The sequence below is a fragment of the Pristiophorus japonicus genome, chromosome 11 (assembly GCF_044704955.1).
Source record: "Pristiophorus japonicus isolate sPriJap1 chromosome 11, sPriJap1.hap1, whole genome shotgun sequence".
Classification (NCBI taxonomy): domain Eukaryota; kingdom Metazoa; phylum Chordata; class Chondrichthyes; family Pristiophoridae; genus Pristiophorus; species Pristiophorus japonicus.
The window spans coordinates 161,346,189-161,360,498 of record NC_091987.1 but is presented as its reverse complement, the minus strand read 5'-3'; the positions used below and the strand labels follow the sequence as shown (position 1 = coordinate 161,360,498).

Genomic DNA, 14,310 nt, shown 5'->3' with positions numbered 1-14,310 from the left:
CGGGGTGAGTGTGATGGGGGAGAGTGACGGGAAGAGAATGATGGGGTGAGAGTGACAGAGAGAGTGTGATGGGGAGAGTGTGATGGGGAGAGTGTGACGGGAAAAGTGTGACAGGGAGAGTGTGACGGGGGAGAGCGTGACGAGGGAGAGTGTGACGAGGGAGAGAGTGACGGGGAGAGTGTGATGGGGAGAGTGTGATAGGGAGAGAGTTTTGGGGAGAGTGTGACGGGGAGAGTGTGATGGAGAGAGTGACGGTGAGAATTTGATGGGGGAGAGTGTAATGGGGAGAGTGTGTCGGTGAGAGTGTGATAGGGAGAGAGTGACAGGGAGAGTGTGACGGAGAGAGTAATGGGGAGAGTTTGACGGGGATTGTGTGACGGAAAGAGTGAGCCGGAAGCAGAGTGTGACGGGGGAGATTGTGATGGGAGGAGAGTGTGACGGGGAGAGAGTGACGGGGGGAGAGTGTGACTGGGAGTCTGTGACTGGGAAAGTGTGATGGAGGAGAGTGTGATGAGGAGAGTGTGACGGGGAGAGTGTGACGTGGCGAGTGTGATGGGGAGAGTGTGATGGTGAAAGTGTGATGGGGAGAGTGTGACAGGGGAGAGAGTGACGGGGAGAGTGTGATGGGGGAGAGTGTGACGAGGAGAGTGTGACGGGGAATGTGTGATGGAGGAGAGTGTGATGGGGAAGTGTGATGGTACAGCAGGTTAGTGTTACACAACCGGCAGTGAGCAGAGACTTGACATAATATGCAATAGATGGATATTATTAATGAAAGGGTTACAGTGCGCATGTCTAGTGGTAGTTACAGGGCACAGTGCATCTGCTGTGAGCAGTTTGTCCAGAGATTTTACGTACCTGAAAAGACATGCTCGAAGCCGCTGGAATCGAGTGCGTTGCTGGATCTGGAGTACAGACCAAACCACATCTTCTTCAGGTCCTCCTCAAACTCCACTCTGGAATTGTACATCTCTGTAAACAGGGAGCAAAGGACATGAAATACAAAGCACAAATGTGAGCGATTGGTGCGGTGTGGTGGACTGGTGGTTATGTTGCTGGACTAATGAACTACAAGTCCCACCATGGCAGCTGGGAATTTAAATTCAATTAATTAAATAAATCTGGAATAAAAAGCCAGTATCAATGACCATGAACTGGATTGTTGTAAAAACCCATCTAGTTCACTGATGTCCTTTAGGGAAGGAAATCTGCTGTCTTTACCCAGTCTGGCCGATATGAGACTCCAGACCCACAGCAATGTGGTTGACTTTTAACTGCGCTCTGAAATGGCTCAGTAAGTTGTTTTCAAGAAGGCGGCTCACCACCACCTTCTCAAGGGCAATTGGGGACGGGCAATAAATGTGGCCTTGCCAACGATGCCCACATCCCATGAATGAATAAAAAGAAATAGATGTGTGCTTTTACAGAAATAAAGATGTGTGCTCAATTAGAAACATAGAAACATAGAAAATAGGTGCAGGAGTAGGCCATTCGGCCCTTCAAGCCTGCACCACCATTCAATAAGATCATGGCTGATCATTCCCGCAGTACCCCTTTCCTGCTTTCTCTCCATACCCCTTCAGCATAGAATGAGGCCATTGGGCACATCGAGCCTGTGCCGGCTCTGTGGGAGAGCGATCCAATCAGCCCCACTCGCTGCTCTTTCCCCACAGCCCGGCAAATGTTTCCCACCCCAGTATTTTAACCAATTCCATTTTCAAAGTTATTATTGAATCTGCTCCCACCATCCTTTCAGGCAGCGTGTTCCCGACCATCAGATCTCACCGGGTAATGGTTTCCTCATGTCGCCTCTGATTGATTTGCCAATTATCTTAAATCTGTGTCCGCTGGTTACCGACCCTCCTGCACTACAAATAGTACTCCAACTGCTGTCAAACCAGTGATTTATAAATGTCCAGCATAACCGCCTTGCTTTTGTACCCTATGCCTCTGTTCATGCAGCTAAGGATCCCGAATACCTTTTCAAGTGTTTTCTCCAGTTGTCCGGCCACATTCAAATACTTGCATACACCTGCAGCTCTCTCTGTTCCTGCACCCGCTTTACAATGTACCCTTTCATTTATACTGCCTCTCCTCATTCTTCCCACCAAAATTAATCACTTCACACTTCTCTGCGTTACATTCCATGGGCCATGTATCTGCCTATTTCACCAGTCTGTCTGTGTCCTTCTGAAGATTCGTACTATCCTCCTCATTGGTTGCTCCTTGTGTATACCGTGTAGCGCGTACCTAGGCTGAGGTGTAGTCTGTTGGTCAGTGGTTGATATCCTGGCCGAGGACAACGAACAGACCAGCAGTGTGAGCGGGGCCTGTAACTGTTCTTACTGTGACTTCGGCAATGGCAGAATATCAAGCCTGAGGAAAGTGGTGGTGGAAGGTGTGTTGAATCGAACCTGCCCGTTTTAAAAAGCACAATCGGTAGGTGGTTGTAGGGACAGGGCCAGCTTTGAAGACAGACCCAGGTTTGGAGATGGAGCCAGGTTTGGGGACAGAGCCAGGTTTGGAGTTGGAGCCAGGTTTGGAGACAGAGCCAGGTTTGGAGACGGAGCCAGGTTTGGGGACAGAGCCAGGTTTGGAGAGAGAGCCAGGTTTGGGGACAGAGCCAGGTTTGGAGACAGAGCCAGGTTTGGGGACAGAGCCAGGTTTGGAGTTGGAGCCAGGTTTGGAGACAGAGCCAGGTTTGGAGTTGGAGCCAGGTTTGGAGACAGAGCCAGGTTTGGAGACGGAGCCAGGTTTGGAGACAGAGCCAGGTTGGAGAGAGAGCCAGGTTTGGAGACAGAGCCAGGTTTGGAGACGGAGCCAGGTTTGGAGACGGAGCCAGGTTTGGGGACAGAGCCAGGTTTGGAGTTGGAGCCAGGTTTGGAGACAGAGCCAGGTTTGGAGACGGAGTCAGGTTTGGAGACAGAGCCAGGTTTGGAGAGAGAGCCAGGTTTGGAGACAGAGCCAGGTTTGGAGACGGAGCCATGTTTGGGGACAGAGCCAGGTCTGGAGTTGGAGCCAGGTTTGGAGACAGAGCCAGGTTTGGAGACAGACCCAGGTTTGGAGACGGAGCCAGGTTTGGGGACAGAGCCAGGTGTGGAGTTGGAGCCAGGTTTGGAGACAGAACCAGGTATGGAGACGGAGCCAGGTTTGGAGACAGGGCCAGATTTGGAGAGAGAGCCAGGTTTGGAGATGAGCCAGGTTTGGAGACAGAGCCAGGTTTGGAGAGAGAGCCAGGTTTGGAGACGGAGCCAGGTTTGGAGACAGAGCCAGCTTTGGAGACAGAGCCAGGTTTGGAGAGAGAGCCAGGTTTGGAGAGAGAGCCAGGTTTGGAGACAGAGCCAGGTTTGGAGACGGAGCCAGGTTTGGAGAGAGAGCCAGGTTTGGAGACAGAGCCAGGTTTGGAGACGGAGCCAGGTTTGGAGACGGAGCCAGGTAAAAACAGAGAGACAGACTATTATCTGAATGGTGACAGATTAGGAAAAGGGAGGTGCAACGAGACCTGGGTGTCATGGTACATCAGTCATTGAAGGTTGGCATGCAGGTACAGCAGGCAGTTAAGAAAGCAAATGGTATGTTGGCCTTCATAGCGAGGGGATTTGAGTACAGGGGCAGGCAGGTGTTGCTACAGTTGTACAGGGCCTTGGTGAGGCCACACCTGGAGTATTGTGTACAGTTTTGGTCTCCTAACTTGAGGAAGGACATTCTTGCTATTGAGGGAGTGCAGCGAAGGTTCACCAGACTGATTCCCGGGAAGGTGGGACTGACATATCAAGAAAGACTGGATCAACTGGGCTTGTATTCACTGGAGTTCAGAAAAATGAGAGGGGATCTCATAGAAACGTTTAAAATTCTGACGGGTTGAAATAGGTTAGATGCAGGAAGAATGTTCCCAATGTTGGGGAAGTCCAGAACCAGGGGTCATAGTCTAAGGATAAGGGGTAAGCCATTTAGGACCGAGATGAGGAGAAACTTCTTCACCCAGAGAGTGGTGAACCTGTGGAATTCTCTACCACAGAAAGTTGTTGAGGCCAATTCACTAAATATATTCAAAAAGGAGTTAGATGTAGTCCTTACTACTAGGGGGTCAAGGGGTATGGCGAGAAAGCAGGAATGGGGTGCTGAAGTTGCATGTTCAGCCATGAACTCATTGAATGGCGGTGCAGGCTCGAAGGGCCAAATGTCCTACTGCAACACCTATTTTCTATGTTTCTATGTTTCTATGTTTCTATGTTTGGAGACAGAGCCAGGTTTGGAGACGGAGCCAGGTTTGGAGACAGAGCCAGGTATGGAGACAGAGCCAGGTTTGGAGATGGATCCAGGTTTGGAGACAGGGCCAGGTTTGGAGATGGAGCCAGGTTTGGAGACAGAGCCAGGTTTGGAGACAGGGCCAGGTTTGGAAACAGGGCCAGGTTTGGAGACAGGGCCAGGTTTGGAGATGGATCCAGGTTTGGAGAGAGGGCCAGGTTTGGAGATGGATCCAGGTTTGGAGACAGGGCCAGGTTTGGAGATGGAGCCAGGTTTGGAGACAGAGCCAGGTTTGGAGATGGAGCCAGGTTTGGAGACAGAGCCAGGTTTGGAGACAGAGTCAATTATGGAGACAGGGCCAGGTTTGGAGACAGAGCCAAGTTTGAAAATGGAGCCACGTTTGGAGACAGAGCCAGGTTTGGAGATGGAGCCAGGTTTGGAGACAGAGCCAGGTTTGGAGACAGAGCCAGGTTTGGAGAGAGAGCCAGGTTTGGAGCCGGGGCCAGGTTTGGAGACAGAGCCAGGTTTGGAGACAGAGCCAGGTTTGGAGAGAGAGCCAGGTTTGGAGACAGAGCCAGGTTTGGAGACGGAGCCAGGTTTGGAGACGGAGCCAGGTAAAAACAGAGAGACAGACTATTATCTGAATGGTGACAGATTAGGAAAAGGGGAGGTGCAACGAGACCTGGGTGTCATGGTACATCAGACATTGAAGGTTGGCATGCAGGTACAGCAGGCAGTTAAGAAAGCAAATGGCATGTTGGCCTTCATAGCGAGGGGATTTGTGTGCAGGAGCAGGGAGGTGTTGCTACAGTTGTACAGGGCCTTGGTGAGGCCACACCTGGAGTATTGTGTACAGTTTTGGTCTCCTAACTTGAGGAAGGACATTCTTGCTATTGAGGGAGTGCAGCGAAGGTTCACCAGACTGATTCCCAGGATGGCGGGACTGACATATCAAGAAAGACTGGATCAACTGGGCTTGTATTCACTGGAGTTCAGAAAAATGAGAGGGGATCTCATAGAAATTCTGACGGGTTTAGATAGGTTACATGCAGGAAGAATGTTCCCAATGTTGGGGAAGTCCAGAACCAGGGGTCATAGTCTAAGGATAAGGGGTAAGCCATTTAGGACCGAGATGAGGAGAAACTTCTTCACCCAGAGAGTGGTGAACCTGTGGAATTCTCTAGCACAGAAAGTTGTTGAGGCCAATTCACTAAATATATTCAAAAAGGAGTTAGATGTAGTCCTTACTACTAGGGGGTCAAGGGGTATGGCGAGAAAGCAGGAATGGGGTGCTGAAGTTGCATGTTCAGCCATGAACTCATTGAATGGCGGTGCAGGCTCGAAGGGCCGAATGGCCTACTCCAACACCTATTTTCTATGTTTATATGTTTCTATTTTTCTATGTTTGGAGACAGAGCCAGGTTTGGAGACGGAGCCAGGTTTGGAGACAGAGCCAGGTATGGAGACAGGGCCAGGTTTGGAGATGGATGCAGGTTTGGAGACGGTAACAGGTTTGCAGATGGAGCCAGGTTTGGAGACAGGGTCAGGTTTGGAGATGGAGCCAGGTTTGAAGACAGAGCCAGGTTTGGAGACAGGGCCAGGTTTGGAGACACGGCCATGTTTGGAGACAGGGCCAGGTTTGGAGACAGGGCCAGGTTTGGAGACAGGGCCAGGTTTGGAGACAGGGCCAGGTTTGGAGACCGGGCCAGGTTTGGAGACAGAGCCAGGTTTGGAGACGGAGCCAGGTTTGGAGACAAAGCCAGGTAAAAACAGAGAGACAGACTATTATCTGAATGGTGACAGATTAGGAAAAGGGGAGGTGCAACGAGACCTGGGTGTCATGGTACATCAGTCATTGAAGGTTGGCATGCAGGTACAGCAGGCGGTTAAGAAAGCAAATGGCATGTTGGCCTTCAAAGCAAGGGGATTTGTGTACAGGGGCTGGGAGGTATTGCTACAGTTGTACAGGGCCTTGGTGAGGCCACACCTGGAGTATTGTGTACTGTTTTGGTTTCCTAACTTGAGCAAGGACATTCTTGCTATTGAGGGAGTGCAGCGAAGGTTCACCAGACTGATTCCCGGGATGGCGGGACTGACATATCAAGAAAGACTGGATCAACTGGGCTTGTATTCACTGGAGTTCAGAAAAATGAGAGGGGATCTCATAGAAACATTTAAAATTCTGACGGGTTTAGACAGGTTAGATGCAGGAAGAATGTTCCCAATGTTGGGAAGTCCAGAACCAGGGGTCACAGTCTAAGGATAAGGGGTAAGCCATTTAGGACCGAGATGATGAGAAACTTCTTCACCCAGAGAGTGGTGAACCTGTGGAATTCTCTACCACAGAAAGTTGTTGAGGCCAATTCACTAAATATATTCAAAAAGGAGTTAGATGTAGTCCTTACTACTAGGGGGATCAAGGGGTATGGCGAGAAAGCAGGAATGGGTTGCTGAAGTTGCATGTTCAGCCATGAACTCATTGAATGGTGGTGCAGGCTCGAAGGGCCTAAGGGCCTACTCCAATACCTATTTTCTATGTTTCTATGTTTCTATGTTTCTATATTTGGAGACAGAGCCAGGTTTGGAGACAGAGCCAGGTATGGAGACAGGGCCAGGTTTGGAGACAGAGCCAGGTTTCGAGACAGGGCCAGGTTTGGAGATAGATCCAGGTTAGGAGACAGGGCCAGGTTTCGAGATAGAGCCAGGTTTGGAGACAGAGCCAGGTTTGGAGACAGAGCTAGGTTTGCAGATGGAACCAGGTTTGGAGACAGAGCCAGGTTTGGAGAAAGAGCCAGGTTTGGAGATGGAGCCAGGTTTGGAGACAGAGCCAGGTTTGGAGACAGAGCCATTTTTGGAGACAGGGCCAGGTTTGGAGACAGAGCCAGGTTTGGAGATGGAGCCAGGTTTGGAGACAGAGCCAGGTTTGGAGATGGAGCCAGGTTTGGAGACAGAGCCAGGTTTGGAGATGGAGCCAGGTTTGGAGACAGAGCCAGATTTGGAGACAGACCCAGGTTTGGAGACAGAGCCAGGTTTGGAGACAGAGCCAGTTTTGGAGACAGGGCCAGGTTTGGAGACAGAGCCAGTTTTGGAGACAGAGCAAGTTTTGGAGACGGAGATAGGTTTGTAGACAGAACCAGATTTGGAGACAGGGCCAGGTTTGGAGACTGAGCCAGGTTTGGAGACAGAGCCAGGTTTGGAGATAGGGCCAGGTTTGGAGACGGAGCCTGGTCTGGAGATGGGGCCAGGTTTGGAGACAGACCAAGGTTTGGAGACAGAGCCAGGTTTGGAGACAGGGCCAGGTTTCGAGACAGAGCCAGGTTTGGAGGCAGGGCCAGGTTTGGAGCTGGAGCCAGGTTTGGAGACAGAGCCAGGTTTGGAGACAGGGCCAGGTTTGGAGACAGTGCCAGGTTTGGAGACAGAGCCAGGTTTGGAGACAGAGCCAGGTGTGGAGATGGAGCCAGGTTGGGAGACAGGGCCAGGTTTGGAGACAGGGCCAGGTTTGGAGACAGGGCCAGGTTTGGAGATGGAGCCAGGTTTGGAGACGGAGCCAGGTTTGGAGACAGAGCCAGGTTTGGAGACAGAGCCAGATTTGGAGACAGACCCAGGTTTGGAGACAGAGCCAGGTTTGGAGACAGAGCCAGTTTTGGAGACAGGGCCAGGTTTGGAGACAGAGCCAGTTTTGGAGACAGAGCAAGTTTTGGAGACGGAGATAGGTTTGTAGACAGAACCAGATTTGGAGACAGGGCCAGGTTTGGAGACTGAGCCAGGTTTGGAGACAGAGCCAGGTTTGGAGATAGGGCCAGGTTTGGAGACGGAGCCTGGTCTGGAGATGGGGCCAGGTTTGGAGACAGACCAAGGTTTGGAGACAGAGCCAGGTTTGGAGACAGGGCCAGGTTTCGAGACAGAGCCAGGTTTGGAGGCAGGGCCAGGTTTGGAGATGGAGCCAGGTTTGGAGACAGAGCCAGGTTTGGAGACAGGGCCAGGTTTGGAGACAGGGCCAGGTTTGGAGACAGAGCCAGGTTTGGAGACAGAGCCAGGTGTGGAGATGGAGCCAGGTTTGGAGACAGGGCCAGGTTTGGAGACAGGGCCAGGTTTGGAGACAGGGCCAGGTTTGGAGATGGAGCCAGGTTTGGAGACGGAGCCAGGTTTGGAGACAGAGCCAGGTTTGGAGACAGGGCCAGGTTTGGAGATGGAGCCAGGTTTGGAGACAGGGCCAGGTTTGGAGACAGAGCCAGGTTTGGAGATGGAGCCAGGTTTGGAGGGCAGCCACTGGTCGAAACTCCTGGTACACACCAGCAATGCAATGTAAGGCACCTACTCTTTGACAGGAGGACACTGTAGAGCGTGTCCATGATGGCGCTCTTCATAATCTCCGCCAGGAATGAGTCCTGTTCAGCCAGCTGATCCTCTGTGAAGTGTTCTGCGATGCCCGTCATCTGGTTGTAGTTGTTGAGGAGTGCAATGAATTTAGCAAAGGTTGGCCTTGAGAACAGGACCTCCTCATTCACATAGGCGTAGAGCCTGTAACAGGAAAAGCACAAGGGCTGTGAGATTGCGAGGGGGTTTGTGAGCAATTGTTGTGAGTTGTGTCTGATTGGTTTGTCCCTTTTCCTGAGACGGGTGTCGGTTATTACCCGTGCTGAGGTTTGGTGGTGGTCTTGGGTCATTTCACTGATCAGTAATATTACACCTTGGACGATCATATCACACGCTGTGTGATGGTGGGACAGACTACCTCGTAGCAGCCAATCACTCAGCTCCCTGCAGGATAACACTAGTCACATCCTACCAATGACAGTGCCTGGTCATTACCCTTGTGGGACAGACTGCCTCATATTGCCCCACAGTGTGACAGGAACATCAGTAGGCTCTTCACCCCTCGAGCCTGTTCTGCTATTCAATGAGATTATGGCTGCTCTGTGACCTAACTCCATATCCTCCATATCCACCTTTACCCCATATCCCTTACTATCTTTGGTGAACAAAAAGCTATCAACCTCAGATTTAAAATTAACAATTGATCCAGCATCAATTACCATTTGCGGAAGAGAGTCCCGAACTTTTACCACCCTTTGTGTGTCAAAGTGTTTCCTAATTTCACTCCTGAAGGGTCTGGCTCTAATGTTTAGACTCTGCCCTGAGTCCTCGACTCCCCAATCAGCGGGAACAGTTTCTCTCTCTCTACCGTCTGTTCTCCTTAATATCCTGAAAAGTTCGATCAGATCATCCCTTAACCTTCTACATTTTGGGGAATACAATCCTAATTTGTGTAATCTCTGCTCGTAACTTAACCCTTGGAGTCCGGGTATCATTCTGGTAAACCCACGCTGCACTCCCTCCAAGGCCAATATATCCTCCCTAAGGTGTGGTCACAGGGCTCCAGTTGTGGGCTAACCAGGGTTCTGTACAGCTGCAGCATAACTTCTACCCCCTTGTATGCTTGTCCTCTAGATATAAAGGCCAGCATTCCATTAGCTTTTTTGATTATTTTTTGTAACAGTGCATGAGATTTTAATGATCGATGTAGCTGGGCTCCAAGTCTCTCGGGACCCGCACTGTTTCTACGCTGATCTATCCTTTTTACAACCAAAGTGGATGACCTCACATATGTCTACATTGAAAGCCATTTCCCACACTTTTGCTCATTCATTTAGTCTACTAATATTTTTGTCATGTATTGATGCTTGGGGTCACTAGACACCAGGGGGCGCCACTGTCGGAGGTCATCGGGCTGTATTCGCGTGTGCGCGCGCCCGGGTATATAAGAGCGAGTACCATGTCATTTGCGCACTTTGGGCACGAATAAAGTTGAACCAGGTTTGCACCAGAGTGAGTTTACAGTAACAAGTTTTTAAAGTCATTATATACATTACATTTGGTGACGAGGTAACTTAAGAACCTTCACATGTACAATGGGCACCATTGAAATTCTGGAGAGATTCATGGATGGCGAGAATTGGGCGGATTTTATCGACCACCTGGATCAGTATTTTGTGGCCAACAAAATGGAGGGAGAGGCTGCCGCAGTTAGGCGCAGGGCGGTTTTCCTCACCGTTTGTGGTCCAAAAATTTATGACCTCAAAGAATCTTCTCTCGCCTGCATGTCCAACGGACAAAGAGTATGGGGATTTGTGCGCTCTGGTGCATGACCATCTCAAGCCAAAAGAGGGGATCATCATCTCACGTTATTGCTTCTACACACATGTTCGTGTTGAGGGCCAGGATGTGACGGGATTCATCGCCGACCTAAGACGCCTGGCTGAGCCGTGTAAGTTCAGAAACGCATTGGAAGATTTCTTCGTGATCGGCATCAACCATGACGTGATCCTTCAGAAATGCTGGATTTGAGCGAGGCCATTGCAACTGCCCAGGCATGCATGGCGACTGATGATAATTTAAGGCAGATATCATCGAAGAGTCGGAGCTCCACGGCAAGTACTGTAAACAAGATTGTGTTGTCATATGGCAGAGCTGCTTATGGCAGGGCCTACTCGATTGCTTATGTGAAACCTGTAGCTGATCAAAGTCCACCAACTGATACGAATCCGATTTCACCCTGTTGGTGTTGTGGGGGCAATCATCGGCCTCATCAGTGTCGGTTTAAACAGTACCTCTGTAATGGCTGTTCAAAAGTGGGGTATCTTCAGCGAATGTGCCCACAACTGAGCAAGCGTGCTGCTGCTCATCACATTGGTGATGATGACCAGCTCAGTGCTGGCCTGGATATGCAACCTGAAATACGAGGAAATGTATGGTCTGTATTCGTTCCTGACAAAGAGCCAACCGATAATGATTAATGTAAAGCTGAATGGCGTGCCTGTATCAATGGAGCTGGACATGGGTGTGAGTCAGTCGATAATAGGCCAAAGGACATTCGACAAGCTGTGGGACACTGAGGCCGTGAAGCCTAAGCTGAGTCCAGTCAATGCCAAGTTGCGTACTTACACTAAGGAACTCATACCGGTGATTGGCAGTGCAGTAGTCAAGGTGTCATATGATGGTGTGATTCATGATTTACCATTATGGATTGTCCCAGGCAATGGTCCAACGCTGTTCGGCAGAGATTGGCTCGAGAAAATCAAAAGGAACTGGAATTATATCAAAGCATTGTCCTCGGTAGATGACACTTCGTGTGCTCAAGTGTTGAAGAAGTTTCCTTCTTTGTTTGAACTGGGCTTTGGCAATTTTGCTGGATTCACCTGGATTCTGATGCAAGACCTGTCTATCACAAAGCTCGGTCTGTTCCATAGATGAGGAGAAGGTCGAAATTGAGCTTGGCGGACTCCAACGTGAAGGGGTCATATCACCGGTCAAACATAATGAATGGGCCAGTCCCATCGTTCCTGTGTTAAAGAATGATGGCACTGTTAGGATCTGTGGAGACGACATGGTTATGATTAATCGATTTTCAAAACAGGATCAGTGTCTGATACCGAAGGCTGATGACCTGTTGCCATGCTAGCTGGTGGAAAGTCGTTCACTAAACTGGACCTGACATCGGCCTATATGACACAGGAGTTTGTCAACACTTGCATCTACACCCATAAAGGACTGTTTGTCTATAACAGGTGTCCTTTTGGAATTTTTTCAGCTGCAGCCATATTTCAGAGGAATGTGAAGAATCTACAGAAGTTCGTTCCTATAACTGTCGTGTTTCAAGATGACATTCTGGTCACAGGTCTCAACACTGCTGAACATCTGAACAATCTTGAAGAAGTCCTACATCGACTGGACAAGTGGGACTCAGGTTGAAACGTTCTAAGTGTGACTTCATGGCACCTGAAGTTGAATTCCTGGGGAGGAAGATTGCTGCTGATGGTATCAGGCCTACTGATTCGAAAACCAAGGCCATCAAAAATGCACGAAGACCTCAGAATGTGACGGAGCTGCGTTCATTCCTTGGGCTACTCAACTACTTTGGTAATTTTTTACCCGGATTGAGCACTTTACTGGAGCAGTGCACATGCTGCTCAGAAAAGAAGACAACTGGGTTTGGGGTGTGTCTCAAGATAGAGCTTTTGAGAAAACTAAGAACCTGCTCTGTTCAAACAAGTTGCTTGTTCATTATGATCTGTGTAAGCATCTTGTATTGGTCTGTGATGCTTCATCATGTGGGGTCAGCTGTGTACTCCAACAAGCAAATGAGTCGGGTAAGCTACAACCTGTTGCGTATGCTTCGAGAAGGTTGTCCAAAGTGGAAGGAGCTTACAGCATGGTAGAAAAAGAAGCTTTAGCCTGCGTGTATGGGGTTAAAAAGATGCATCAGTACCTATTTGGTCTTCGTTTTGAACTTGAAACGGATCATAAGCCACTCATTTCATTGTTTTCGGAAAACAAAGGTATTAACACCAATGTATCGTCCCGCATTCAGAGGTGGGCATTGATGTTGTCTGCCTATGATTGTGTCATTCGTCACAGACCGGGCACTGGGAATTGTGCTGATGCACTGAGTCATCTGCCTTTGCCTACACCAGATATTGATACGCCTCAACCTGCAGATCTACTGTTAGTAATGGATGCATTTGAGAGTGAAGGAACCCCTGTCACTACTCAACAAGTTAGGATCTGGACCAGCCATGACCCTATTTTATCGGTTGTAAAACATTGTGTCCTCAGTGTGATTGGTCTGCAAAACCCATGGAGATGTGTGATGAGACCAAACCTTACAACCGTCACAAAGATGAACTATCCATTCAGTCAGATTGTCTACTGTGGGATAATCGTGTTGTTATGCTTAAGAAAGGTAGAGAAAAATTTGTACGTGAACTACAAAGCACTCATCCTGGCATTGTCATGATGAAAGTCATTGCTAGGTCTCCTGTATGGTGGCCTGGAATTGACTCTGATCTGGAATCATGTGCGCATCAGTGCAATACTTGCATGCAGCTAAGTAAAGTACCAGCGGAATCGCCGCTGAGTCTTTGGCCGTGGCCATCCAAACCACAGTCAAGGTTACATATCGATTTTGCGGGCCCTTTCCTGAGAAAGATGTTTTTTGTTGTGTTGAATGCATATTCAAAGTGGATGGAGTGTATTATCATGTCATCCAGAACATCTACAATTACCATTGAGAGCCTTCGTGTCATGTTTGCTACTCATGGCTTGCTTGACATTGTTGTGAGCGACAACGGACCTTGCTTCACAAGTCTCGTGTTTCAGGAGTTCAAGAAACTCAATGGTATCAGACATGTGAGGTCAGCTCCATTCAAACCTGCATCTAATGGTCAAGCAGAGCATGCGGTTCAAACGATCAAGCAGAGTATGAAACGTGCAACTTAGGGTTCACTGAAGACTCGTCTGTCACATATATTGCGAAGTTACAGGGGTCTCCCCTGCTGAACTACTGATGAAGAGAAGTCTCAAGACCAAGCTTGCTCTTGTTCATCCTGATCTGGATGATCGTGTTGAAAACAGACGTCTAAGTCAGCAATGGTATCATGATCGTGCTGCTGTGTCATGTGACATCACTGTCAACGATCAGGTTTATGTACTTAATTATGGTCAAGGTCCAAAGTGGATCGTCGGCACTGTTACAGCCAAGGGGGGTAGCAGAGTGTTTATTGTCATGATCAAGAATGGGCAAACATGCAGGAAACATATTGATCAGGTAAAACTGCGGCACATGGATGAACTGGAACCATTTGTGGAAGATGCAGTCAGTGACCAACCAGACAATGTTCATTTATCAGAAGACTCTGCTGTCATTACTGAACATGGACTTTCAGTCTCTGACATGGTCATCACCACTCCCAGCAGACCGGTTACTCAGACTCCAGTCATAACTGACTCAGAACGCTCGCCCAGAACTGGAGTTGAACTGAGACGATCAACTCGCGAGCGGAAAGCCCTAGACCGTCTTAATTTGTAAAGAGGGGGATAGATATTAAGATCTTGAAGGGGGATGTTGTTATGTATTGATGCTTGGGGTCACCAGACACCAGGGGGCGCCACTTTCGGAGGTCATCAGGCTGTACGCGCGTGTGTGAGGGCCCTGGTATATAAGAGCGAGTACCATGTCATGTGGGCACTTTGGGCGTGAATAAAGATTAACCAGGTTTGCAC

At 49.3% G+C, this 14,310-nt stretch overlaps 1 protein-coding gene across 1 annotated transcript in view; it reads right to left on the bottom strand.

The window, feature by feature from the left end:
- endou (endonuclease, polyU-specific) overlaps positions 1-14,310 on the bottom strand; it is a 113,400-nt gene that overhangs the window by 85,811 nt on the left and 13,279 nt on the right. Inside the window, exons 5-6 of the mRNA XM_070892805.1 lie at positions 8,567-8,769; positions 859-972 (exon numbers count right to left, since the gene is read on the bottom strand). Coding sequence (XP_070748906.1) covers positions 859-972; positions 8,567-8,769 — 317 coding nt within the window. The remainder of the gene's footprint in view (positions 1-858; positions 973-8,566; positions 8,770-14,310) is intronic.